Source organism: Physeter macrocephalus, chromosome 3 (genome assembly GCF_002837175.3).
Source record: "Physeter macrocephalus isolate SW-GA chromosome 3, ASM283717v5, whole genome shotgun sequence".
In the NCBI taxonomy this organism is placed as follows: domain Eukaryota; kingdom Metazoa; phylum Chordata; class Mammalia; order Artiodactyla; family Physeteridae; genus Physeter; species Physeter macrocephalus.
This window is the reverse complement of record NC_041216.1, coordinates 27,749,218-27,773,049: the sequence shown is the minus strand read 5'-3', so window position 1 is coordinate 27,773,049 and position 23,832 is coordinate 27,749,218. Positions and strand designations below refer to the sequence as shown.

General features: G+C 57.9%; 1 protein-coding gene across 1 annotated transcript in view; it reads right to left on the bottom strand.

The window, feature by feature from the left end:
- The window catches only part of ACOT7 (acyl-CoA thioesterase 7), a 98,430-nt gene that overhangs the window by 51,186 nt on the left and 23,412 nt on the right, over window positions 1-23,832 (bottom strand). Inside the window, exons 3-5 of the mRNA XM_024125766.2 lie at window positions 18,357-18,513; window positions 14,147-14,238; window positions 8,584-8,698 (exon numbers count right to left, since the gene is read on the bottom strand). Coding sequence (XP_023981534.1) covers window positions 8,584-8,698; window positions 14,147-14,238; window positions 18,357-18,513 — 364 coding nt within the window. The remainder of the gene's footprint in view (window positions 1-8,583; window positions 8,699-14,146; window positions 14,239-18,356; window positions 18,514-23,832) is intronic.

Below are 23,832 nucleotides of genomic sequence, written 5' to 3'. Positions count from 1 at the left end.
GCTGGGCCTCGGGTAATGTCGCCCGACACGCTGCGCGGGATGAGAAGGGAGGCCCTGAGAAGGCGTCCAGAACTCCGCCCTGCCCGGTTCCTAATTTCACCGCAAGTGGAGAAGATGCACCCGAAACCCTCCTTGCGCTCAGGAAGTGCGGGTAACAGCCCCGCACGGTCAGGGTGCGCCCGGGGCCACGCCTACTGTGGCCTCGGGGGCATCTGAAGATGGCCTGGGGAGACTAGGGGGAGGGGCACAGCCCAAGGGCCACAGAGGATGCGGACGAAGTCCCTCTCTGCCACCACAGCCATCAGAGAGACACTCCAGGCAGCGCTACCAGCCCACGACACCCCTGATCTCCAAGGACGGTCTCCCTTGGGCCTCTCTCTTCAAAGAACACAAAGGCCCCGAGAGCCATGGGGTGCCCTACTGTGCTTTCTTTGCTTCGGGTCCCACTCATAAAAGACATCAAAGTAGCTATTTTACAGCATGAATGGAAATGAAAAGCCTCAAGTTTGGCCCGCTCTCAGGAACTGCTCTGACCAGCTAAGAGGTTTGCGCGTGCACAATGGCAAAAGAATTTTTTAAAATTTCAAACAATGGAAACAGCCTACAAAAATCTTTGTCATGTCAACTATCTACTTATTCAAATGACAAGCCACTTGAAATGACTATAACAACCTAGTCAAAGAGATGCCCCCCACTGTTCTGCAGTCACGTTTAAAATATCAATTAAGCTGTGTCTAATGATTTAGTGTTCCTGGAACTGGCACTGATGAGCTTTCAAATGAGAGAAAACACCAAAATTCTGATGGGAAAAAAAAAAATACACCCACACACCCAACACCCAGGTCCTCCTTCCCTGGGCCGTGGCCTGTAACTCATGGGGCTCTGCAGGGTGGGACCGTGTGTCTGTGGGTTCACAGCCCCTGGATCAGGCACTTCCTGTCCTCAGTGGCCCTTCCCCTGTTCTTCACGTCCTGTTTCTTAGGGGAACTACAGGGAAATGTGAAGAGGATCTTCAAAGTTCAAGGTCGAGGCACAGACGTCTGGGGGTTACCCGTGATCGCTGCCAGTGCCGCCTTAACAAATAGATGGTGGGGCTGGACAGGATTCCGCGTCGCTGTCCTTGAGGGTGAGGTGTACCACGTGTGACCAGAAGGCAGGACTGGCAGCCCCTCTCCTCGCCCTCGCCCGTGCACGGCTGGCACGTTTCCCAGCCTCCGCTGCACGGCTGCTCTCCTGCCACAGGAGAGCGAGTGAAGTGCTGCATCCAGGCCCAAGCCCTCAAAACCCCCGAGAGGTGAGCCTCCCTGCTCTTTCCCCCACCGACGTGCCCCGAGAGCTACCTGGTAAAAGGTGCGGAGCTACAAGACCAAAGGGCCTGAGTCCCGAGTCCCCACCTGCTGGAGGAGATCCCCCAATTAGGAGTTTACAGGAAATAAACCTCTATTGAGCTAGGAGCTAGGATTTTAGAGTGTAAGCAGCTACAATGACCTTGACTAAGGCAGTGCCTAACCTTTGAACCTGCGATTTCAAATGCGGTCCAGAACCTGAGTTAGGTCCCCAGGGCAGCCAGAGACGGGCACGGAACTCCCTCTTCTGTGCCTGCAGCTGACGAACGTGAGGCACAGAAGGGCTAAGTCCCCACGGAGCAGGGCGGGGATCCAAGCCCCGAGGTCCGGCCCCAGACCCTGTCCTCCTCCCCCTGCCTCCCCCTGCCTCCCCCTCCCCCCCAGGTCAGGTGCCGCTGGGAGCGGGGTGACGGGGCCTGGCCAGACCCCGGGGAGAAGGCTCTCCCACCCAGCGCAAGCCCCTAATGGGCACCAAGCACTCTTAGGGGCGGCTCGGGGCTGATCAGCCTGCGGGGGTGGCCGGGCACTGGCTGACCTCAGGGAGGCAGGGTCCAGGGCCTGAGCAGGAATGAGGGGCGGGTGTGACGCACCAAGACCCCGGCCGTCCCGGTAGCAGGGACCGGACTTAGAGAGAACACTGCTTCAAACACAAAGGCCGGGGAAGAGGCAGGGCTGATTTTTTAAGATTTATTTATTATTTATTTGTTTATTTTATTTACTTCTGGCTGCATCGGGTCTTAGTTGCAGCACGCAGGACCTTCGGTGAGGCACGCGGGATCTTTCGCTGTGACGCGCAGGCTCTTCGTTGTGGTGCACGGGCTTCTCTCTAGTTGTGGCGTGCGGGTTTTCTCTTCTCTAGTTAACGGCACGTGGGTCCAAGAGCGCGTGGGCTCTGTAGTTTACGGGACGCGGGCCCTAGTTGAGGCGTGTGAGCTCAGTAGTTGTGGCGCGCGGGCTTAGCTGCCCCGTGGCATGTCGGATCTTAGTTCCCTGACCAGGGATCAAACCTGCGTCCCCTGCATTGGAAGGTGGATTCTTTACCACTGGACCACCAGGGAAGTCCCAGGGCTGATTTTGTCATAAACCCAACAGCTCCCAGAAAGAATGGTGGGTCACGTGGCCAAGTAGTCCCTACACAGTTAAAGCTGGACAACTAATGGCCACGGGTTGAAGAATTCAAGGTAATTGTATTTTGTCTCATCGGACGGAGAAAACAATGAGAAAAACTGGGCCTCTAAAGAACCCCCAGACTCTCTGAAAAGACACCTGAAAGAGGAGGTCGGCCCCTCCTGGGGATTGCTAGGCAACGGCCACAGAGGCTGAAATGTGACTCTGGTTTCAAAAGTAACAGAGAGCGAGCGGCACGGGGTGGGGGTCCTCCCAGGAAGGGGGAGGGTGTTAGAAGACCCCAGTGACAAGCACACACTGCAGTATTCAAAAAGACCGGAGAATGGATATGTGACTTCCTTAGGAAGTGGTTAAAAGCCAGTCTCTATTGCTGAGAAAGATGTGTTTTTATTAGGGCCAGAAAAGGAAAAAATAAAAGCTTGTAAAAATCTATCAAGAAATCTTGAGATTTAGAATGCCACTTTCCATTAATATCATTAGAGAATAACAGATCCTGAAAAATATTATGGATCAGATTTACAATCAGAGGACGGCAAACAGAAAATTATCTCATGAGTGAAGGAACTTAAACTGCCTGAAAACCCTGGGTAATCTTAGCTCCCCAGACAGTCAGTCAAAGGAGTAAACCAGGACGAACCTCATGGCTCTCAAAGCTCAAGACTGAGCCTTCGGCCCCGGCCTCCATCCAGCGCTGGCCAGTAACCGCCCAAGGACAGGTGGGTCCAGCCCCCAGATGCCAGCCAGCGCCTCTTCCGAGCTCCCCTCTTTGATGCTTTTGGGCTGACACTGTCTCTACCCTTCTGTCTCTTACAAGTACACTGCTCGTTGGATTTGGGGCCCTCCCCACGTTTGTGGGTAACACAGGACGACCTCATCTTGAGGTCCTTAACTTGATTCCACCTGCAAAGGCCCCTTCTGCGAATAAGGTCACAGTCACAGGGCCCAGGGACTGGGCTTGGACCTGTCTTCCAGGGTGAGGAGCGCTGCCTTTGGGCCCGCTCCAGCCTCTCTCCCAGGAACACCCCCCGCACCGAGTCTGTGCCTTTCCGGAGACCTCTCGGCCCCTCTGCTTCCCTCTGCTTCCCTCTGCAGTCCTCCGTGCCTTTGCCTGACCCGCCTCCTGAAAGCAGAGGCTGGGCCTGAGGTCGCTGCCTGATGGTAGCATGTGCCCCAGGGCCTGGATACACTTGAGTCATCACAAGAGCCCGCAGGCCTGTGGATTACCATCTATTTACACTTTATTGTTCAAAGATACAACTTTATCAGGTTTCATCAAAACAGCAACGTTCTATTTATACCAATAGGTTTTTCTTTTCTTCCTTTTTTTTTTTTTTTTTTGCCGCAGGCCTGTGGATTACCATCTATTTACACTTTATTGTTCAAAGATACAACTTTATCAGGTTTCATCAAAACAGCAACGTTCTATTTATACCAATAGGTTTTTCTTTTCTTCCTTTTTTTTTTTTTTTTTTGGTGTTTGCTGAAAATGCAGAACACTGGACTTCCTTGGTGGCGCAGTGGTTAAGAATCCACCCGCCAATGCAGGGGACCTAGGTTCGAGCCCTGGCCCGGGAAGATCCCACATGCCGCGGAGCAACTAAGCCCGTGCGCCACAACTACTGAGCCTGCGCTCTAGAGCCTGCGAGCCACAACTACTGAGCCCGTGTGCCACAACTACTGAAGCCCGTGTGCCTAGAGCCCATGCTCCGCAGCAAGAGAGGCCACCGCAATGAGAAGCCCGCGCACCATGACAAAGAGTAGCCCCCGCTGGCCGCAACTAGAGAAAGCCCGCATGCAGCAGCGAAGACCCAATGCAGCCAAAAATAAATAAATAACGTAAATTAAAAAGCAGAACAGTAAAGACACCAACCTCCAGTGCCCTGGCCTTCACTGTGGGCAGGTGAGGGTGGAACTCAGGAAGGATGAGTATGAGGAGAGCCCGACACAAGCTGCACAGACACTGCCAGAGGCGTCAAGCGCACCCCCGATAAACGACAGAATTCGAAACCCAGAAAGTCCTGTCCTAGTCTGCACGCCTGCGAGGTGTTCACCAGTCCCAGCCCCCTACAGCCACCCTGATGCCAAGGGTGGGCTGCAGTCAGGAAGGCAGGTGGGCGGGCAGGCGGAGTTTCTCCAGCCCCTGCGCTAGAGCTCACCGCGCTCCTCCTGGCGGTAAGGGGGCAGAGCCCAGGGCACACGGAGAGGTAGCACCGAGAGAGGAGAGGGACACCCTGGGGCCAGTGCTCAGACGGCAGTCCAGGGCCAGATCAGGAGCCACAGCACCGCGTGCAGGGCCCCTGAGGAGTCGCTCCGGGACCCAGCACGGAACGCGGACGCTCATCACGGGAGCCCGGCCAGCGTGGCGAGGTTGAGGGCGCGCAGCCCGCTCTCCACACGGTAAGACGTGGTCGCTGTGCGCGCAGAGGAGGGCGATGGGCGTCACCAGGCCCCGAGGCCCCCAGGCCCAGCCCTGCACGGTGTTCTGGCAGGGACTCGGGAACCCTCCCTCACCTATTTGGACCGTGGCGGCGCGTCTCGCTCAAGCCGACAGCCCGGACTTACAGGCGCCAGGATGGAGGCTGGAAGGCGGCGGCCCCGCGGCCGGCCGGGCGTCTAACTGGAGGCCGCGTCTGGGCGGCGGGCCGGGGAACAACAGCGCGGGAAACGCTGCTGCCATTCTGTCTTTTTCGTGAGCTGGAAATCCCGTCCAGAACACACTCTCGGGCGAACTTGGGGGACAAGTTCTCCGTGGCCAGGCGTGTGTCCCTCTGCGTGGGCAGCGGGGCCTCTCCCCACGGGGGCCTCCAGGTCAGCGCTCTACGGGAGCAGACGCACCGAGGCCTGCGGGATGTCCCCCCATCCCCGTGGTCGGCTGTGCGACTGGGAAGGGGCTTGCAAGGTGCAGGGCCAAGGGGACAGCGCTCCCGGGACCCCAGAGCCTGCCCCGGGAGACAGCGCCAGGGGACGCACCGGCCCAGGAAGAGGACGCTCGTGAACTGGCCGTGCCGCCTCGGCCCCAGCCCACACCCCAGCTCCTACCTGGGTTCAGGACGGGCTGGACGATGTCCCCGTTCCGCCACGCGGTCTCCATGCGCTCCAGCTTCTGGGCCTCGTAGCGCTTGCGGCCCTCCTCCTCCTGCTCCTGCCGGGAGTACTGCGGGGGGCACGGGAGAGGGTCAGGTCCGGCCCGCAGGCTCGGCTCCTGCGTGCGTGGCCTTTCGGCGACTGGAGCTATCTATTCTTTCTCTGATGGTATGTGTTTAATATAAATAACGAAAACACAGAGAAGGGGAAGATATCATGTATTCTTCCCCCTGCAAGAGTGCCTGGGTGAAATGTTTGCGTTACGTCCTCCCTAGAATTATTTTCATGCCTGTGTATAAATAAAAGGTTCTGCCGTGCTGTATGTGAAGTTCAAAGTCACGGGATTTCCTCCTCTCACTGCATCCTCCTACCATAATGTATGTGCTGGATCCATCATATCTGGGCCTTTAGTTTGCTCCCAATTTTTCACCATTAAAACAATATCGGGGACTTCCCCTGTGGCACAGTCGTTAAGAATCCGCCTGCCGATGCAGGGGACACGGCTTCGAGCCCTGGTCCGGGAAGATCCCACATGCCGTGGAGCAACTAAGCCCGTGTGCCACAACTACTGAGCCTGCGCTCTAGAGCCTGCGAGCCACAACAACTGCTGAGCCTGCGCGCTGCAACTACTGAAGCCCACGCGCCTAAAGCCCGTGCTTCGCAACAAGAGAAACCACCGCAATGAGAAGCCCGCGCACCGCGCTGAAGAGTGGCCCCCGCTCGCCGCGACTAGACAAAGCCCTCGCACAGAAACGAAGACCCAACACAGCCAAAATAAATAAATTAATTAATAAACTCCTACCCCCAACATCTAAAAAAAAAAAAAACCGCCCAAGGACAGGTGGGTCCAGCCCCCAGATGCCAGCCAGCGCCTCTTCCGAGCTCCCCTCTTTGATGCTTTTGGGCTGACACTGTCTCTACCCTTCTGTCTCTTACAAGTACACTGCTCGTTGGATTTGGGGCCCTCCCCACGTTTGTGGGTAACACAGGACGACCTCATCTTGAGGTCCTTAACTTGATTCCACCTGCAAAGGCCCCTTCTGCGAATAAGGTCACAGTCACAGGGCCCAGGGACTGGGCTTGGACCTGTCTTCCAGGGTGAGGAGCGCTGCCTTTGGGCCCGCTCCAGCCTCTCTCCCAGGAACACCCCCCGCACCGAGTCTGTGCCTTTCCGGAGACCTCTCGGCCCCTCTGCTTCCCTCTGCTTCCCTCTGCAGTCCTCCGTGCCTTTGCCTGACCCGCCTCCTGAAAGCAGAGGCTGGGCCTGAGGTCGCTGCCTGATGGTAGCATGTGCCCCAGGGCCTGGATACACTTGAGTCATCACAAGAGCCCGCAGGCCTGTGGATTACCATCTATTTACACTTTATTGTTCAAAGATACAACTTTATCAGGTTTCATCAAAACAGCAACGTTCTATTTATACCAATAGGTTTTTCTTTTCTTCCTTTTTTTTTTTTTTTTTTTTTTTTTTTGGTGTTTGCTGAAAATGCAGAACACTGGACTTCCTTGGTGGCGCAGTGGTTAAGAATCCACCCGCCAATGCAGGGGACCTAGGTTCGAGCCCTGGCCCGGGAAGATCCCACATGCCGCGGAGCAACTAAGCCCGTGCGCCACAACTACTGAGCCTGCGCGCCACAACTACTGAGCCCGTGTGCCACAACTACTGAAGCCCGTGTGCCTAGAGCCCATGCTCCGCAGCAAGAGAGGCCACCGCAATGAGAAGCCCGCGCACCATGACAAAGAGTAGCCCCCGCTGGCCGCAACTAGAGAAAGCCCGCATGCAGCAGCGAAGACCCAATGCAGCCAAAAATAAATAAATAACGTAAATTAAAAAGCAGAACAGTAAAGACACCAACCTCCAGTGCCCTGGCCTTCACTGTGGGCAGGTGAGGGTGGAACTCAGGAAGGATGAGTATGAGGAGAGCCCGACACAAGCTGCACAGACACTGCCAGAGGCGTCAAGCGCACCCCCGATAAACGACAGAATTCGAAACCCAGAAAGTCCTGTCCTAGTCTGCACGCCTGCGAGGTGTTCACCAGTCCCAGCCCCCTACAGCCACCCTGATGCCAAGGGTGGGCTGCAGTCAGGAAGGCAGGTGGGCGGGCAGGCGGAGTTTCTCCAGCCCCTGCGCTAGAGCTCACCGCGCTCCTCCTGGCGGTAAGGGGGCAGAGCCCAGGGCACACGGAGAGGTAGCACCGAGAGAGGAGAGGGACACCCTGGGGCCAGTGCTCAGACGGCAGTCCAGGGCCAGATCAGGAGCCACAGCACCGCGTGCAGGGCCCCTGAGGAGTCGCTCCGGGACCCAGCACGGAACGCGGACGCTCATCACGGGAGCCCGGCCAGCGTGGCGAGGTTGAGGGCGCGCAGCCCGCTCTCCACACGGTAAGACGTGGTCGCTGTGCGCGCAGAGGAGGGCGATGGGCGTCACCAGGCCCCGAGGCCCCCAGGCCCAGCCCTGCACGGTGTTCTGGCAGGGACTCGGGAACCCTCCCTCACCTATTTGGACCGTGGCGGCGCGTCTCGCTCAAGCCGACAGCCCGGACTTACAGGCGCCAGGATGGAGGCTGGAAGGCGGCGGCCCCGCGGCCGGCCGGGCGTCTAACTGGAGGCCGCGTCTGGGCGGCGGGCCGGGGAACAACAGCGCGGGAAACGCTGCTGCCATTCTGTCTTTTTCGTGAGCTGGAAATCCCGTCCAGAACACACTCTCGGGCGAACTTGGGGGACAAGTTCTCCGTGGCCAGGCGTGTGTCCCTCTGCGTGGGCAGCGGGGCCTCTCCCCACGGGGGCCTCCAGGTCAGCGCTCTACGGGAGCAGACGCACCGAGGCCTGCGGGATGTCCCCCCATCCCCGTGGTCGGCTGTGCGACTGGGAAGGGGCTTGCAAGGTGCAGGGCCAAGGGGACAGCGCTCCCGGGACCCCAGAGCCTGCCCCGGGAGACAGCGCCAGGGGACGCACCGGCCCAGGAAGAGGACGCTCGTGAACTGGCCGTGCCGCCTCGGCCCCAGCCCACACCCCAGCTCCTACCTGGGTTCAGGACGGGCTGGACGATGTCCCCGTTCCGCCACGCGGTCTCCATGCGCTCCAGCTTCTGGGCCTCGTAGCGCTTGCGGCCCTCCTCCTCCTGCTCCTGCCGGGAGTACTGCGGGGGGCACGGGAGAGGGTCAGGTCCGGCCCGCAGGCTCGGCTCCTGCGTGCGTGGCCTTTCGGCGACTGGAGCTATCTATTCTTTCTCTGATGGTATGTGTTTAATATAAATAACGAAAACACAGAGAAGGGGAAGATATCATGTATTCTTCCCCCTGCAAGAGTGCCTGGGTGAAATGTTTGCGTTACGTCCTCCCTAGAATTATTTTCATGCCTGTGTATAAATAAAAGGTTCTGCCGTGCTGTATGTGAAGTTCAAAGTCACGGGATTTCCTCCTCTCACTGCATCCTCCTACCATAATGTATGTGCTGGATCCATCATATCTGGGCCTTTAGTTTGCTCCCAATTTTTCACCATTAAAACAATATCGGGGACTTCCCCTGTGGCACAGTCGTTAAGAATCCGCCTGCCGATGCAGGGGACACGGCTTCGAGCCCTGGTCCGGGAAGATCCCACATGCCGTGGAGCAACTAAGCCCGTGTGCCACAACTACTGAGCCTGCGCTCTAGAGCCTGCGAGCCACAACAACTGCTGAGCCTGCGCGCTGCAACTACTGAAGCCCACGCGCCTAAAGCCCGTGCTTCGCAACAAGAGAAACCACCGCAATGAGAAGCCCGCGCACCGCGCTGAAGAGTGGCCCCCGCTCGCCGCGACTAGACAAAGCCCTCGCACAGAAACGAAGACCCAACACAGCCAAAATAAATAAATTAATTAATAAACTCCTACCCCCAACATCTAAAAAAAAAAAAAATCATACTGACAATCTCAGCCACTTACCATGTTTTACCTACCCCATTTCTTCCTGGGATTCTTTCCTGGACATAGAACTACAGAGTCAGGGAGCCCCAGGAAGGCTGCACCCCCTCTCCCACAAACAGGGAGCGGAGGGAACAGGTCCCCGTGTGCCCCTGACACGGCGCAGCCTCACTCTGCTGACTCCTGGCCAGCTGACACCCGCCAAAGCTAACACAGCCCCCCGGAAGCTTTCCTCATGGATCACGGGGGTTCTGACCCAAGAAGTTAAAAATAAAGGTGACAATCAAGGTTGGCACGATGGAGAATGCTGGGCCCTCTGGTGCCCACCGTAGGCAACACCCCTACCCTGGGATCCATCAGACAGGCCTGGGGTCCACAGGTCCCCTGACCGGCCTCACCCTCCCAGCTGACCCCTGCCTGGCCGCTCTCCTTCTGATGGGCTCTGACTGCTGCCCTTCCACCCACTCTACCTGCATCTCCCGCTGAGCCTGCAGAATAGCCGCCAGGCTCAGGGCCCCGTGTGCTCCTCTCTGCCCCCTGCACTTTCAGACCTTCTTCCAAAAGCCACTTTTAAACACCTTGCTTTTCCTGCTCGTGGCTCTCCTCCAAAACCGCCCAGGTCTGAACACATTCCGTGGCTTAATTACCATTATCTTGGGCTTGCGACCCCGTCTCTAAAGGAGGCTGTGAAAGGAGCTGAGTGGTTTGTTCAAAAGAAACAAAGCATGGTGAGTGTTCAAGTCGCCGTGGACAATTAGCCTCTTCCTCCATAAACAGACGGTTCCCCCACGTCCCACCACACAGAGCAACGCCTCTAAGAGTAGAGTTTGTGCTGTGCCTTTCTAGTAAAACTCAAGGATGTCTTACGTGTCCTCAAGAAATGCCTTTTTAAGAGATTTTTTAAAAGTGAGCCAACCTCCCCAGTCTAATAAATCCTCACGTCCAGCACACTCCTCAGACCTCTGCAGTCACACGGGGACCGATGAGGGCCCCGGTCCTGACACGGGCGACGAGGACCAAGAAAACGCAGCCTGTTCACAGACAAACGCCTCCTGCTGGCTTTAAATCTGGGGACCACATCACGAGAACAGCCTGATGACGGGCTGGCACCCAACTCTCACCCCCAAGGACTCATCAGACTCAGCTGTTTTGAGGCAGGAGACAGCTCAGCTCAGCTCAAACGTCCAAGGCAACAGTCAGTGCGAGCCTTTCAACCCAAGCTCATGTTTAGACACCGATAAAAACCAGTGTCCACTCTCCAATGGCCCCCAGCCTTTCGGGGGCCACAGCTGTCCCCAGCCACCGCAGGGGTCTCTTTTTCCATCACAGGGCCACTGAGGTCGCTGTTCCCTGGCGGAAGAGGTGGAGCAAAGTGACAAAGTCCTCACTGAGTGACACTGCAGGGGGGAGGTGGGCTTCCCCCGGGGAGACGCACACATGTGGTCGGTCCACACACGCACATGTGTGTGTGACAGCGGGTGTGTGTGTGTGTGTGTGTGTGTGAGATGTGTGTTCTGTGTGTGAGATATCTATGTACGTGTACGTGTGAGATATACGTATGATCAACCCGTGTGTAACATACGTGCATGCGTGAGACGTGTGTAAAATACACACGTAGACAGAACGACATATGTGTTCTTAATGAATGACCGCTAACTGTGAAGGGTCGGCAGGAGGATGCTGGCAGGACATAAGGAAGTCTGATGGCCGAGCTACCAGCACCTGAGCGTAAGCGCCCGTGAGAGCCAGACTCGAGCTTTCCAGGACCATCGCATGAGGACTCGGCTGGGCCGTGCCGATAAAAAGAGCAGAATGAAACATTTCAAATGAAATGATGGAACGAAAACAGTTCAAATCAACTGAAGGCTTATACGTGGGCCTAGCACGTGGCGGGGGGAGAAAGCGCACATAAACATTAGCAATGGCTGCAGCCGGGAGCCGTGGGGCTTCTCCCATCTGGAGCTCTCTCTGCACCCGGTGGGACGCTTCCAACGCTCCCCTCTAACGCGGGCAGAGTGGATACTTATGTCTTATCACACTCGGGTAAACAAAGGGAATGGGAAAGCTGCCGGGGTCTCCGCCAGGAGGTGGGAGGGAGGGCAGGGTATGAGAGGGGTGATGCAGAGAGCTGCCCTGTCCCGGCAGGGACAGCGGAGACTGACGCTGCCCACCCCCCGGCTAAAAACCCACCGGCTCTCAGCACACGGGCCCCTGAGGAGCCAGAAGGGAACAAAAGCTAATGTGTCTGGCCCAGGAATCTTCCTTCAGCAACAACCCCTTAAGATCCACCATGTGGTGCTGAAACCAGAGATATGGCCTGCTAGAGATTTCTAAACTGTGTAGCCTCTGAAAATCAAATCAGCTAAATAATGTGCGTGAGTATTTACAGGTGATGTGGCTAATTTAACACCAAGTGCTTAGCGGGAAAGATGAAAGCAGGGCTCAGCATGCTCGTAATCTCTAAAGGGAACCGCCACCGCGCCTCAGACTCACGCCTGCTTCTTGGGTTTGAAAACCCCTCAGTTAGTGCTGCTTGAAAATGACGCAATTTCCATCTTGCCAGCAGCAGAGAGGAGAGCAGCTCCAGAAAGAATGGGGGCGGGGTGGGGGGGAAACACAGAGAGACAGAGACGGAGAGAGAGCTGGAGAGAGAGAGAGAGAGAAAGACAGAGACAGGTGGGCTGGACTGAAGGCCAATGTTCTGGGTTGAACAGTGTCCTGTCAAAATTCCTGTCCACGCGGGACTGTGCAGGTGACCTTTCTGAGAACTAGGGTCTGTGCAGGTGTAATTAGTTAAGACACGTGTACACGCACACACACAGACAGACAGACAGACAGACACACACACACACGGGGAGACAGCCAGATGACAACAGAAGCAGAGGTTGGAGTGATGCAGCCACAAGCCAAGGAATGCCTGCAGCCCCCAGGAGCTGGCAGAGGCAGGAAGGACGCCCCCAGAGCCTCCTGTGGAAGCCCGGCCCTGCCCATGCCTTGATCTTGGACTTCTGGCCTCAGAACTGGGAGAGAATGAACTCGGCTGTTTAAGCTCCCCAGACCGTGTCACAGCAGTCCCGGGAAACTCAAACAGGTGGGAAGCGTGGGAACCATCCGGCTCACACCCTGGCCCCGAGCGCCCCTCTCTCCTCACACGTGGAGGGACAGGTGGCACCGATGCTGGCCTGGTGCTCCTGGCACTACCGCCCTGCCCTCAGGGTACCAAACCCTGGACCACCAACGCGATGCAGACCAAGGTCTAAGCACACTTCCTGTTCCACATGGAGAGAGCTCCTGCTACCAAGATTCTTTTTTAAAGTCTAGACTAAACGGGAGCTGGAGCCCAGCAGCTGGTCGCCCCCCAGGAAACGCCCCGCCGGAGCCTTGACTGTGTCCACGGAGGCCCAGGCAGGGTCCCAGGTCAGACATGAGCTGGTACAGGGAGAGGGCAGGGAACGCCCCCGGCTGACATCTGCAGCAGCACAGGAGCCCCCATCGCCCCAAGTGACCCAGGCCCGCAGGAAGGTGCGCAGGGGGGAGACGGGGTGGGAAGGGCTAGCAGCTGGGGGGGGGACAGGGACCGTTCCTCCACGTGCTCTGTACCAGGGATCCTCAACCCGTTAGGAGCCAGGCCGCGCAGCAGGAGGTGAGCGGCGGGTGAGCGAGCAAAGCTTCATCTACCGCTCCCCATCGCTCCCATTATCGCCTGAGCCATCCATCCATCCCCCCTTCCATGGAAAAATTGTCTACCACGAAAACGGTCCCTGGTGCCAAAAAGGCTGGGGAACTTTTACTGCTCTACACAGTTCCTAACTGTCTGGTTCCCAGTTTTATTATTCTTAAAAGTTTCTTGGGCTTCCCTGGTGGCGCAGTGGTTGAGAGTCCGCCTGCCGATGCAGGGGACGCGGGTTCGTGCCCCGGTCCGGGAAGATCCCACATGCCGCGGAGCGGCTGGGCCCGTGAGCCGTGGCCGCTGGGCCTGCGCGTCCGGAGCCTGTGCTCCGCAACGGGAGAGGGCACAGCAGTGAGAGGCCGGGGTACCGCAAAAAAAAAAAAAGCTTCTTCTACAGACATCTCGACCACAGAAAAATGCTCCCTGAGGGCAGACACTGCTAAGCCAGGCCCTCACAGGGGTTAGAGCAGAGAGCCAGGCCTCCGGGGAGAGCCGCTCAGGCATGTCCTCGGGACATCCAGGGCCAGGGGAGCCACACGAGGAGGAGTGGCGTGCGGTTAGGGAAGGAGCTAAATCCCTCTATCAGCCCAATGTGCCCCCTCCAAACACCTGCCCCCCGAGCCTGCCTGCAGCGGGGACCCCAGGAGTGAACATGGCCAAGACTCTTCACCCAGAGATGCCTCTGTCCACAGCAAAACCAAAATGAGAGAAACCAAGGCAGGAAGCGGACGCGGCAGGGGGAGAGAGGGGGCTGAAGCAGAGACGTCCCAGCCTGTGCCCCCAGGACTGGACGCCCGGCACAGCCCCGTCACCCGCCTTCCCTCCGGCCAGGCTCCTCCAGGAGGGGTGTCCGCGGGGCCCAGGCCAGCCCCCACCGGCATTCCCAGCATGAAGGATCCCAGGAGGGACGCCCCTTCCCATCGCGCCTCCTGCTGCGGCCCCGCCCCGCCCAATGCTGCTCTCCTAGGACCCGGGCCCCTGCCGCCCACCCGGAGAAGTTGGAGGGGCCTCCTTACCACCACTGGAGGCACCTCCAGGACCTTGTCCACGTTCTTCAGCGACAGGGGCACGTACCACAGGGTGGCCTTATTGGTCAGCTTTTTGGTACCTTCAGAGAAGACAAACACGTGAGTGATGGCTGGGAGCCGGCAGGGCACAGGGCAGGCAGGGCCCATGCCACCTCTGGTCCCCACCCCCAAGGCCTTCTTCAGCCGCGAGGTGCACGTGTGGGCACAGACCGGGGAGAGGTGTGGCCCCCAGTCTGGGGACCCCCAACGCCAGCATGCTGCCCCCACCCTGAGGCTGCTGGAAAGACTGCAGGTCACGCGGTCTAAGCCTGGGGGGCCTGGGCCTGTCGGCTTTCTAGCACTTTCTAACTCGGAAGGCCTGCATCTGGAGGGCACTGACTCCAGGCAGGCCTCCCGGGAGCCTCCGGAGAGAGAGGGAGGGAAGGGCTGTGGGGAGGGGCAGACTGGCCACCAAGAAGAGCTCCGGCTGGCCAGGAAGCAGCTCATGGACCTGAGATGGAGGGGTGGTGGAGGCAGAGCCCACCCAGGCAGCGGGGCCACAGCCCAGAGCACAGCCGTGGGGTCCGCTCATCACAGCTCCCGCCCCCCGCGGCCCCTCCCTTCCCCAGGGCCACCTCCTTCCAGGTGGGAGGCACCACACCAGACACTTTTGCTGCTGGTGACTCAGCGCTCCAATGCGGAAGCTTCCGTATGGGGGCTGAGAGAGGGCGGTGGGCTGCTGGCTTCTGCTCTGGGCTGAAGGACGGGAAACAGAACCTTCTTTCGGGCGCTGAGCCCAGCCTCAGGGCAGAGTGGTGCCGTCAGGGCGGGAGGCCTGTCTGGGCTGAAAACCATGGGCCAAAAGAGCCCGGAGATCACTTGGTCCCCACCCCTCACTCGTACAGGAGGAGCCTGAAGCCCAGAGAGGCCAAGGGCGTCGCCTAGGCTCACACAGCAACTCGACGCCATTCTGAGCACAGACCCGGACCTCCCAGGTCCCAGAAATTTCAGAGTAGTGTTTGCAAGGGTGCCTTCTAAAAGTTGCCTCTTGGACACGGACGATTCCCACGGTAGCGGCGAACAGGAGAACTGCAGGACAGAGAGAGGAAGCGGAGAAGCAAGGAGCAGCCCGGGGACGGCGGCTTGCCCTGAAGTACCCCTCAGCAGCTCACTGCCTACCAGTTCCTTCTGACCTGACCCGCCTTCCCAAGGCGAACCTGGGGCTTCAGCTTCCTCGCCTTCAACGTAGCCCCAAGGACCAAGCCAAGCCCTGGCGGGTCCATCAGAAAGAGGGTGAGGCCCCTGGCGCCCAGGCCTGCTCCTCACGCCAGGATGTCCGCCGCTCCGCCCGGGCTCCACGGCACCACCAGGACCACAGGCAAATAACACGGAAAAATATCTTCCCTGCACTTTGACTGAGAGTGAATCTGACAACCTGCTTTGGGGAATAAAGATTTCCTGTTTGACGCAGCTAGAGCCAGCCTGACAAGCTGGTTTCCATGGAAACCCCAAGTGGCCCTCCTCCAGACCCAAATGAACACCGCGAAGCAAATGAGGCAAAACACGCTAATTGTACTTTATCATTTAATAAAACCATCAGGAGACAAGTGCAGCGCTAAACACACCCATTCTGAAGTCGTGAGAGCTCCCGGCTATTTTCTGCAGTGATTCGCAGCAATCACATCCCGGTTAGCTTAATATTTTGACAGTTGCCGGCGATGAAGGAGCAAAGGTTTGCTGGTCGTCTGCCTGGGCGCAGGCTCGCCCGGCTGCCTCACGACAGGCGGCGAGGCCCCGAGCAAGGGGTATGCACAGAACGGGGGCCCTGCCCCCTGGGGTCTCGAAACACGGAGACGGCACACGAACAGCTTCAGGGTTCAGCCTGGTCTCCCCACCTGTCCGAGTCCACCCGCCCGCCCGGCCCGTGTTCACAGAGCACCTGCAGGGCGGCCCTGCCCCGGGCGCTGGGACTGCCCTGGTCCAGGCGGCCACATGGCCTGCCCTCGTAGGGCTCCCATCCTGGTGGACACGCGGGCAGAGATGCATCAAGACAGGAAGGCCTCGAGACACGGGGTCCCAGAGTAAAAGAGACTCACACCGATCCAAACATGGAAAGATGGAGAGAGTCTGAGAGATGCACAGACATGGTGCTGAGACCCAGAGAGGGGCACCCGGATGTGAGAGTAAGGGAGGGGGCGCCCGGCCCTTCAGCAGGGGCTCCAGGGCAAGGCGGGCGAGGTGACTGAGACGTGTAGAGAAGACACAGCCCCAGGGCTCCAGGTCTCGCCGTCCCCACCCTGTGATCCGGCCCTGGGGTCTTCCCGGGGCCTCAGCCCCCCCCACCCCACCCCCGTCTCGTCTCAAAAGGCTGGGCAGTGCTGGCCGGCGCCCTCCTCCTCTGAGCTCGGTCCCTCTTGCGTGCACGACGCCCGCCCGCTGTCCCGGGAGCCCGTGCTCATCTCAGCCACTTCTCTCCTTCTCGGGGCAGCTCAGGCTCTGCGTGTCCATCCTTCAGGGTCAGGGCGGCTGGGGACACTGGCGGGTGCAGAGCATCCTGACTGCAGGGTGGGGGCTGTCATCTCGCCACCCCAGCTCTGGGCAAGCGCTGCCTGCCTCCTGCCCACCCCTGCCCCCAGAGGGGGGATCCCGCAGGAAATGGGCTGGAGCACGTCCTTGTAGACAAGGCCCTCTGCCCGCTTCCGCTCAGCACCGAGGCCCAAATCTTCCTGACTCCTCCACTCCCTCCTTCATTCGCTCATCAGTGACTGAGTCCGCGGCTGTCGTGAGCCAACGGGAGAGCACGGCCATTTGCCCTCTTGTGTCAGGAGCAGGGAGGCTCAACCCCCAGCACAGCCCAGGAGAGCAGGGCTGGGTCACGTGGAGGGGGGAGGGGGGAAGGGGGAGGGGGGAGGGGGGGGAGGGGCCCGCCCCGCAATGGGCCTCCTCACAGTGGGCTGCCAGCCCCAATGTGGGAAGTCAGGGCCAGAGGACCCCTTTCTGTGCCACAGCCCGAGACCAGCATCCAAGGTCCCTTCGATGCCAGAGCTGCCTGCCAAATACCGGGCTCAGGCCACAGACACAGGACATGGGGCACAAGCCCGCTGACCGCTCCCCACCCCCACCCCCTCCTCACAGTGGGCTGCCAGCCCCAATGTGGGAAGTCAGGGCCAGAGGACCCCTTTCTGTGCCACAGCCCGAGACCAGCATCCAAGGTCCCTTCGATGCCAGAGCTGCCTGCCAAATACCGGGCTCAGGCCACAGACACAGGACATGGGGCACAAGCCCGCTGACCGCTCCCCACCCCCACCCCCGCCCCAGGCCGTGGCTCGGCTAAATTATTCACTGTGCAGTGGCTGGGCCTGCTGCGGTCACCTCAATGCTCCAGATGAATAACTGAGCTCCTGGCCCGTGTTGGGGAGAAGCCTGGAGCCCCTTAAAGATCTCTGAGCACAGCGCTCTGCAGGCAGCCACGGCCGAGGAGGCACAAGGACCCAGGCAGCTCCTTCCTCTAGAAGGAGCACGGACTCCCCTCTGGGTGAGACAGCGGGTGGCCCGGGACGAGGCAGCGGGCAGTGAGGGGCCCAAGGGGCCTGCCTGCCTCATCAGCATCTCCATTATAAAAAGCAGCGACTGTGAACGAAGCCACACTCCCCTGCAGTGCCCAGTGGGAGGGTGAGAAGGGGTTTCCATGGTTACCACACCGAGGAAGAGAATATTCAGATCAAAGCAGAGTCAAAGGTTCGCCCAGGGAGCTCCAGCCTAGGCCTGGCTGGCGGGGGCCCAGGGGCGCGAAGCAGAAGTCAGGGCAGCGTCTTCCACGGGGCAGCAGCTCCACCGTGCAGGGAAGGGCAAGGCTGGGGGGCTGGGGAGACGGCAGGGGGGCCGGAGGGCGCCATGTGCCCTCCCAGCCCGCTCCCACCCTTCTGCCCAGACCAGCTGGCCGCCAGGCCCCTTCCTCCCCAGGAAGGCAGGGGGGCCGTACCCTGGGCTCGTTGCCTAACTCGTCTGTGCCCCCGTCTCCCCGTCTGCAAACAAAGCGAGGACGGCAGAAGTCCCTGCTCAGAGGTGGAGGTGGAAATGCAGGGAGGTCACCCACAGACAGTGTTAGGACCATCCAGGGGCAGTCAGCCCTCAATGGACGTGGGCTGCGGCTGCTGCCTTATTGCTACTGTCACCGTTGTTCCCAACCCCGCACGCGGGCTCAGCAAGAGGAAGTTACCTGTGAGGATGTTTTCGGACATCACGTGGACCTGGACCTCCACCGAATGCTTGGAGGTGTAGGTGATCTCCGCGCTGACATGGGCCACCTCGCCAATGCACATGGGCGACAGGAAGTCCGTGCGCTCCACCTGGGCCAGAGCGGCCACACAGCACTCCTGCAAAGACCAGAGGCAGGTCAGCCTCCCACGAGCCCCCACCCTGGACACGCTCTCCCAAAACGGCCCTTGGTTCTTTCCCCACTGCTAGAGTAACGCAAGTTATTGCCACCACACACCCCTACATGCAAAACCAGGAGACGAAGCACTGCCCGAGGGCAGCACGGCAAAGCAGCTGATACAGGCGACTCTGAGTGGTGGGGTTCCAAGCGGCCTGTTTCTTTTTTCTGACTTTTCTACAAAAGATACGTACTACTTGTATAATGAAACGTGAAAAAAGGCATACATACTTATTATGGAAAATTTGGGAAGTACAGAAAAGGAGGCAGAGGAGGGAAGATCACGCCTCCCATCCAGAGATAACCACGGTTTCTATTTTGGGATCTTTCTTTCCAGGCTTCTTGCCCCAAGAACAGGGTTTTTACTGGTTCACTTGTTTGGCTGTCGGGCTCCTTGTTTTGCAGTTTTAGTCACAGATAGTTGTCACTTACAGTCATGTATAGTTGTCATATATAGTCTTACGTAGCTGTGCAAGCACTAAATATACACTTTCACAGTCTGCTTTTTTCACTCAACAGGAGGAAAAATAACCTGCCCGTGTTATGACAAGCTCTTAGCAATCACAGTTCTTCTTTTTAAATGTTATTTATCCTTCAAATAGGCGACCCATTCTCATGACTCAAAATTCAAAAGGAACAAAAGGGTATATGTCCCCGGCCACCCAGGACCCCTTGGTAACTGGATGGACGCAGCCAGTCAGCACGTGCACATGGGGTCCAGCTGGATCCACTTGGGAGCTCACATTCTATGAAAGTTCTTTTCTTGACCCTTTCTACGACTGCCACCTCACAATACTCCATCGCAAAGATATTTCTTAACGGCCAAATATTCTTCTCTTGTTAGATTTGTATCAGTCCTCAGTTGTCTCTTATTATAAATAACCCTGTGATGAGGGCCCTTTTAGTTAAGTCATTTTCAGTATTGGGGATTGTTTCCTGGGAGGAAGGGACAAACGTTTCGGCGTGTGTTCCCGAAGTGCTTCTCAGCAGGGCAGAGTGCTTGATGTGGCCCCAGCACTCCCGCACCAGCACTGAAAATCAGCTTTTTTTTTTACGTTTAGTTTTTATTGAGGTAACGCTGGTTTATATCATTGTGTAAGTTTCCTGCGTAACAACGTTATATTTCTACTGTATAGCCTACGGCGTGCTCACCACCAAAAGTATAGTTTCCATCCGTCACCAGACAGTCGATTCCTTTACCCATTTTGCCCCTGGGCCACTCCCCCACCCCACCCCTTCCCCTCTGCTAACCACTGCCTTGTTCTATCTATGCGTTTCTGGTTTGTTCGTTTATTTTTTGTCTTTTATATTCTACCTATGAACAAAATCATCAGGTATTTGTTTTTCTCCATCTGACTTATTTCACTTAGAATCATTCCCTCAAGGACCACGCATGTTGTCACAAATGGCAACATCTTTTTTTTACCTCTGAGTAACATTCCATTGTGTGTTTGTGTGTGTGTGTGTGTATACCATAACTTATTTATCCACTCATCCATCAATGGACCCTTAGGTTGTTCCATGTCTTGGCTGCTGTAAATAATGCTGCCATGAACACAGGGGTGCAGATACCACTTCGTATTAGTGTTTTCATTTTCTTTGGATACATACTCAGAAGTGGAATAGCTGGATCATATGGCAACTCTATTTTTAGTTTTTGAGGAACCTCCAGGCTGTTTTCCACAGTGGCCGCACCAGTTTACATTCCCACCAGCAGTGCATGAGGACCCCTTTTCCTCCACATCTTCACCAACACCGGTTATCTGTTGTCTTTTTGATAAGAGCCGTTCTGGCAGGTGTGAGGGGGTATCTCACTGTGGTTCCGATCTGCCTTTCCCCGATGATTGGTGATGTTGAGCATCCTTTCACGTGCCTGTTGGCCATCTGTGTGTCTTCTTTGGAGAAATGTCTAGTCAGTTCCTCTGCCCATTTTTTAATCGGGTTGTTTATTTTTTGTTGTTGAGTTGTATGACTTCTTCATATATTATGGAATCAGCTTCCTTTTCATCCACGCTAACCGAATGACACAAAAGACAATCTTATGTGTGAGCCACAGGACCGTGGATCTTCACTGCCAAACACAGCACCTGGCACTTTTTTGACGTTCTACCAGAAACCAATCAGGGATTTTAGGGCACTGGACAGCACGGGTACCCCTGGGCTGGGTGAGGAGCAGGGAGCAGGAGACGGGCCCACTCTCGAGGGCCTGTTGGCGCCGTGCCAGCGCTGGGCTTCACTTTTCCAGCTGGTCCTCACAGCACCGCTTCTGCAGGGGTTGGAGATATTACGCTTGTAGGTGACAGTTCAAGCTCTGGCACGTCTGCACTCTTCCCACGGGCCACCTGCCACCACCTGTGGCACCAACGCACAGAACTCACCTGACATCTGGCAAACATGCACATTCCCTGACCCGCCCCAAACCCGCAGAACCTGCCTCTCTGGAGGGACGCCTGGGGACCTCCGCCTTCACCCCTTCCCCGGAGATCCTCCGACACACGGGGCTCCTCTGATGGTTTCTCTTCCTATAAATGTCCTGGAATCAGCTCTCACCGCAGCAGAGCACGAGCTGAGCAGGCAAGCGCAGCTTGCGGCGTCCCCCCTCTGATTTGCCGGGGCCCTGTCCCCCCACCCCTGCCTCACAGAGACGTGTCACCCCTGAAGCTAAAACAACGCGAGGGAATTGCTGGGCGTCACCCCGAGTACATTTGTGTGGCTACAGCGCCACCCACTGGCAGAAATCTGGAAAGGCAAGCGCGAAGCGAGGTGGGCAAGAACGCGGGGCCAGCCTCTGGGCCACTTCTGGAACTCTCCAAGCTCCGCCTGCAAGACCCAAAACGAAATAAAGCAGCTGTCTTTGTTGAAGGGTGGCTAAACTATGGAATGGATATGTCCGCACACAGGTACTACTCCTATACGTTAATATTTTTAATGGAAATGCAGCTCGCTTCTTGTCCCTTTAAACATCCGAGCCTTAGATGGACTCCAGCTTTTTTAAGGCCACAGGGGCATTCCTTCACTTGTGGTGGTATCTATGGAGCCAGGCCCTGCACTCGGTGCCTGCCCCTGGCCTGGGGTCTGGTTGGGGGACGGATGACAGATAAGCACGTGGCAGGTGCTCTGAAGAGCGCAGTGTGAGGTGTGGGGTGTGGGGTGTGGGAAGTGGGGTGCAGGTGCCGATGTGGGAGGGGCAGCTGCAGGTGAGGGGCTGAGACCTGGATGCTGAGGTGTCAGGCAGGAGAAGGTGTGGGGTGCAGACACCCCAGGCAGAGCGGAGGGCAGGGCGACCCCGGGGGAGCTGGAGGCTGCTGCTGAATCCATGTCCAGCTGGGTGTGGACGGCACAGGCTGGGACCCAGGCAGCTCCAACTTGACTGGGAGCTGCTGTTTCCCCAGACCTAGCGGGCCACCCCAGGCACTCCATAAAGACCTGTGTGACCCAGAAATTCAAAACACAGGCGGACAAATGTTTATTCAGTGTGAGCGACTCCTAGCTGTAGGTGTCTGTGGCTCCCAGCGGCTCAGACACACCCGTAACTCCCTGCTTCGCGGTGTGAAGTAGGAGGAGCAGCCCCAGCCCGGGAAGCAGCCGTGAGGGTTCTGATCGGCAGTAGCGCGAGAAACACCCTCTGCCGTGCTCCCGAAGGCAGCCTGAGTTGCACTGCCCATTGGGCGCAGATGCCCGGAAAACCACGGGGCTGGGCTCCTGAGGGGCCACGGGGCTTTGAGCCGGGACAGCAGCTTCAGAAGCCGAGCCAGAGAAAACAGGTCTGCGCCCTGGACTCAAATCCCAGCTCTGACACTAGCTCTTGACCTGGTCCCTCTGCAAAATACAGATAATAAATGGTACCTGTGCCGGCCGCCAGGATTCAAGCGGGTGCTGTGTGCGGAGGAGGGGTGGGCTGCCCTGCTCTCACGGAAACGTAGGGATCAAGGTCCAGAAAGGGTTAACTCTTACTGCTCCTGTTATTGGCGTGAAGTAGGAGGAGCAGCCCCAGCCCGGGAAGCAGCCGTGAGGGTTCTGATCGGCAGTAGCGCGAGAAACACCCTCTGCCGTGCTCCCGAAGGCAGCCTGAGTTGCACTGCCCATTGGGCGCAGATGCCCGGAAAACCACGGGGCTGGGCTCCTGAGGGGCCACGGGGCTTTGAGCCGGGACAGCAGCTTCAGAAGCCGAGCCAGAGAAAACAGGTCTGCGCCCTGGACTCAAATCCCAGCTCTGACACTAGCTCTTGACCTGGTCCCTCTGCAAAATACAGATAATAAATGGTACCTGTGCCGGCCGCCAGGATTCAAGCGGGTGCTGTGTGCGGAGGAGGGGTGGGCTGCCCTGCTCTCACGGAAACGTAGGGATCAAGGTCCAGAAAGGGTTAACTCTTACTGCTCCTGTTATTTGAGCTGCAGCTGCCCCCTCACCCACCCAGGCCCTCTCGGCTGACGCCCACTCAGAGGATGCAGCTCTGTGGCCTTCGGGAGCCACATGACTTTTCCAGGCCTCCGTCTCCCCACCTGCAAAATGGGGTTAAGGAGATTCCCCAGGTAAGGAGGGTCAAGCACGCAGTGCGGCCACTGGTGCATCGTAAGTGTGCATTAAACAGAAGCTCTCCACAGACAACTACTCCAGACACACAGCTAATGGGAGCCCACTGCGTTCCAGACCTTGGCCTAGACGCTAAGGGAATCCAGCAGGGAAGTGATGGGCAAAAGTCCTTGCCCTGGTGGGGCTTACATTCTAGTGGGGGAAGCAGCCCAGAGCTAAATGAGCAAAACACAGTGTGCCAGGAGGGACAGTGCTGTGGACAAGAGCTGGGAGCAGTGAGGGAGCCGGTCGTCGGGGACGTGGAGATCGTATTTACGCAGAGACTGGAAGGAAGGGGGAGCCACGTGGGTCTCTGGGGGAAGAGGGGTCCAGGCGGGGGAAAGGGCCAGTGCAAAGGTCCTGGGGCAGGAACGCTGGCGTGGCCCAGGGGCGTGACGAGGACAAGGAGTAGGAGCCGTGCCCTGACTTCACACAGGACGGGTTTCTCTGGCTGCTGCTGGAGAGCAGACAAGGGGCAGGGAGGCCTGTTAGGAAGCTGTTTAGGCAATCTGGGCAGGAAGCGACAGTGGCTCGGCCCAGATGGCGGTGGGGCTGGTGTGAAGTGCTCAGACCTGGAACTATCCACAAGGTGAAGCTGATAGGACTGGATGCCAGGGTCCACGGGTGGGAGGAAGAGGGGGTCAACGGAGGCTCCAGAGGTCGTTTACTGAGCAGAGGGAGGCCGTG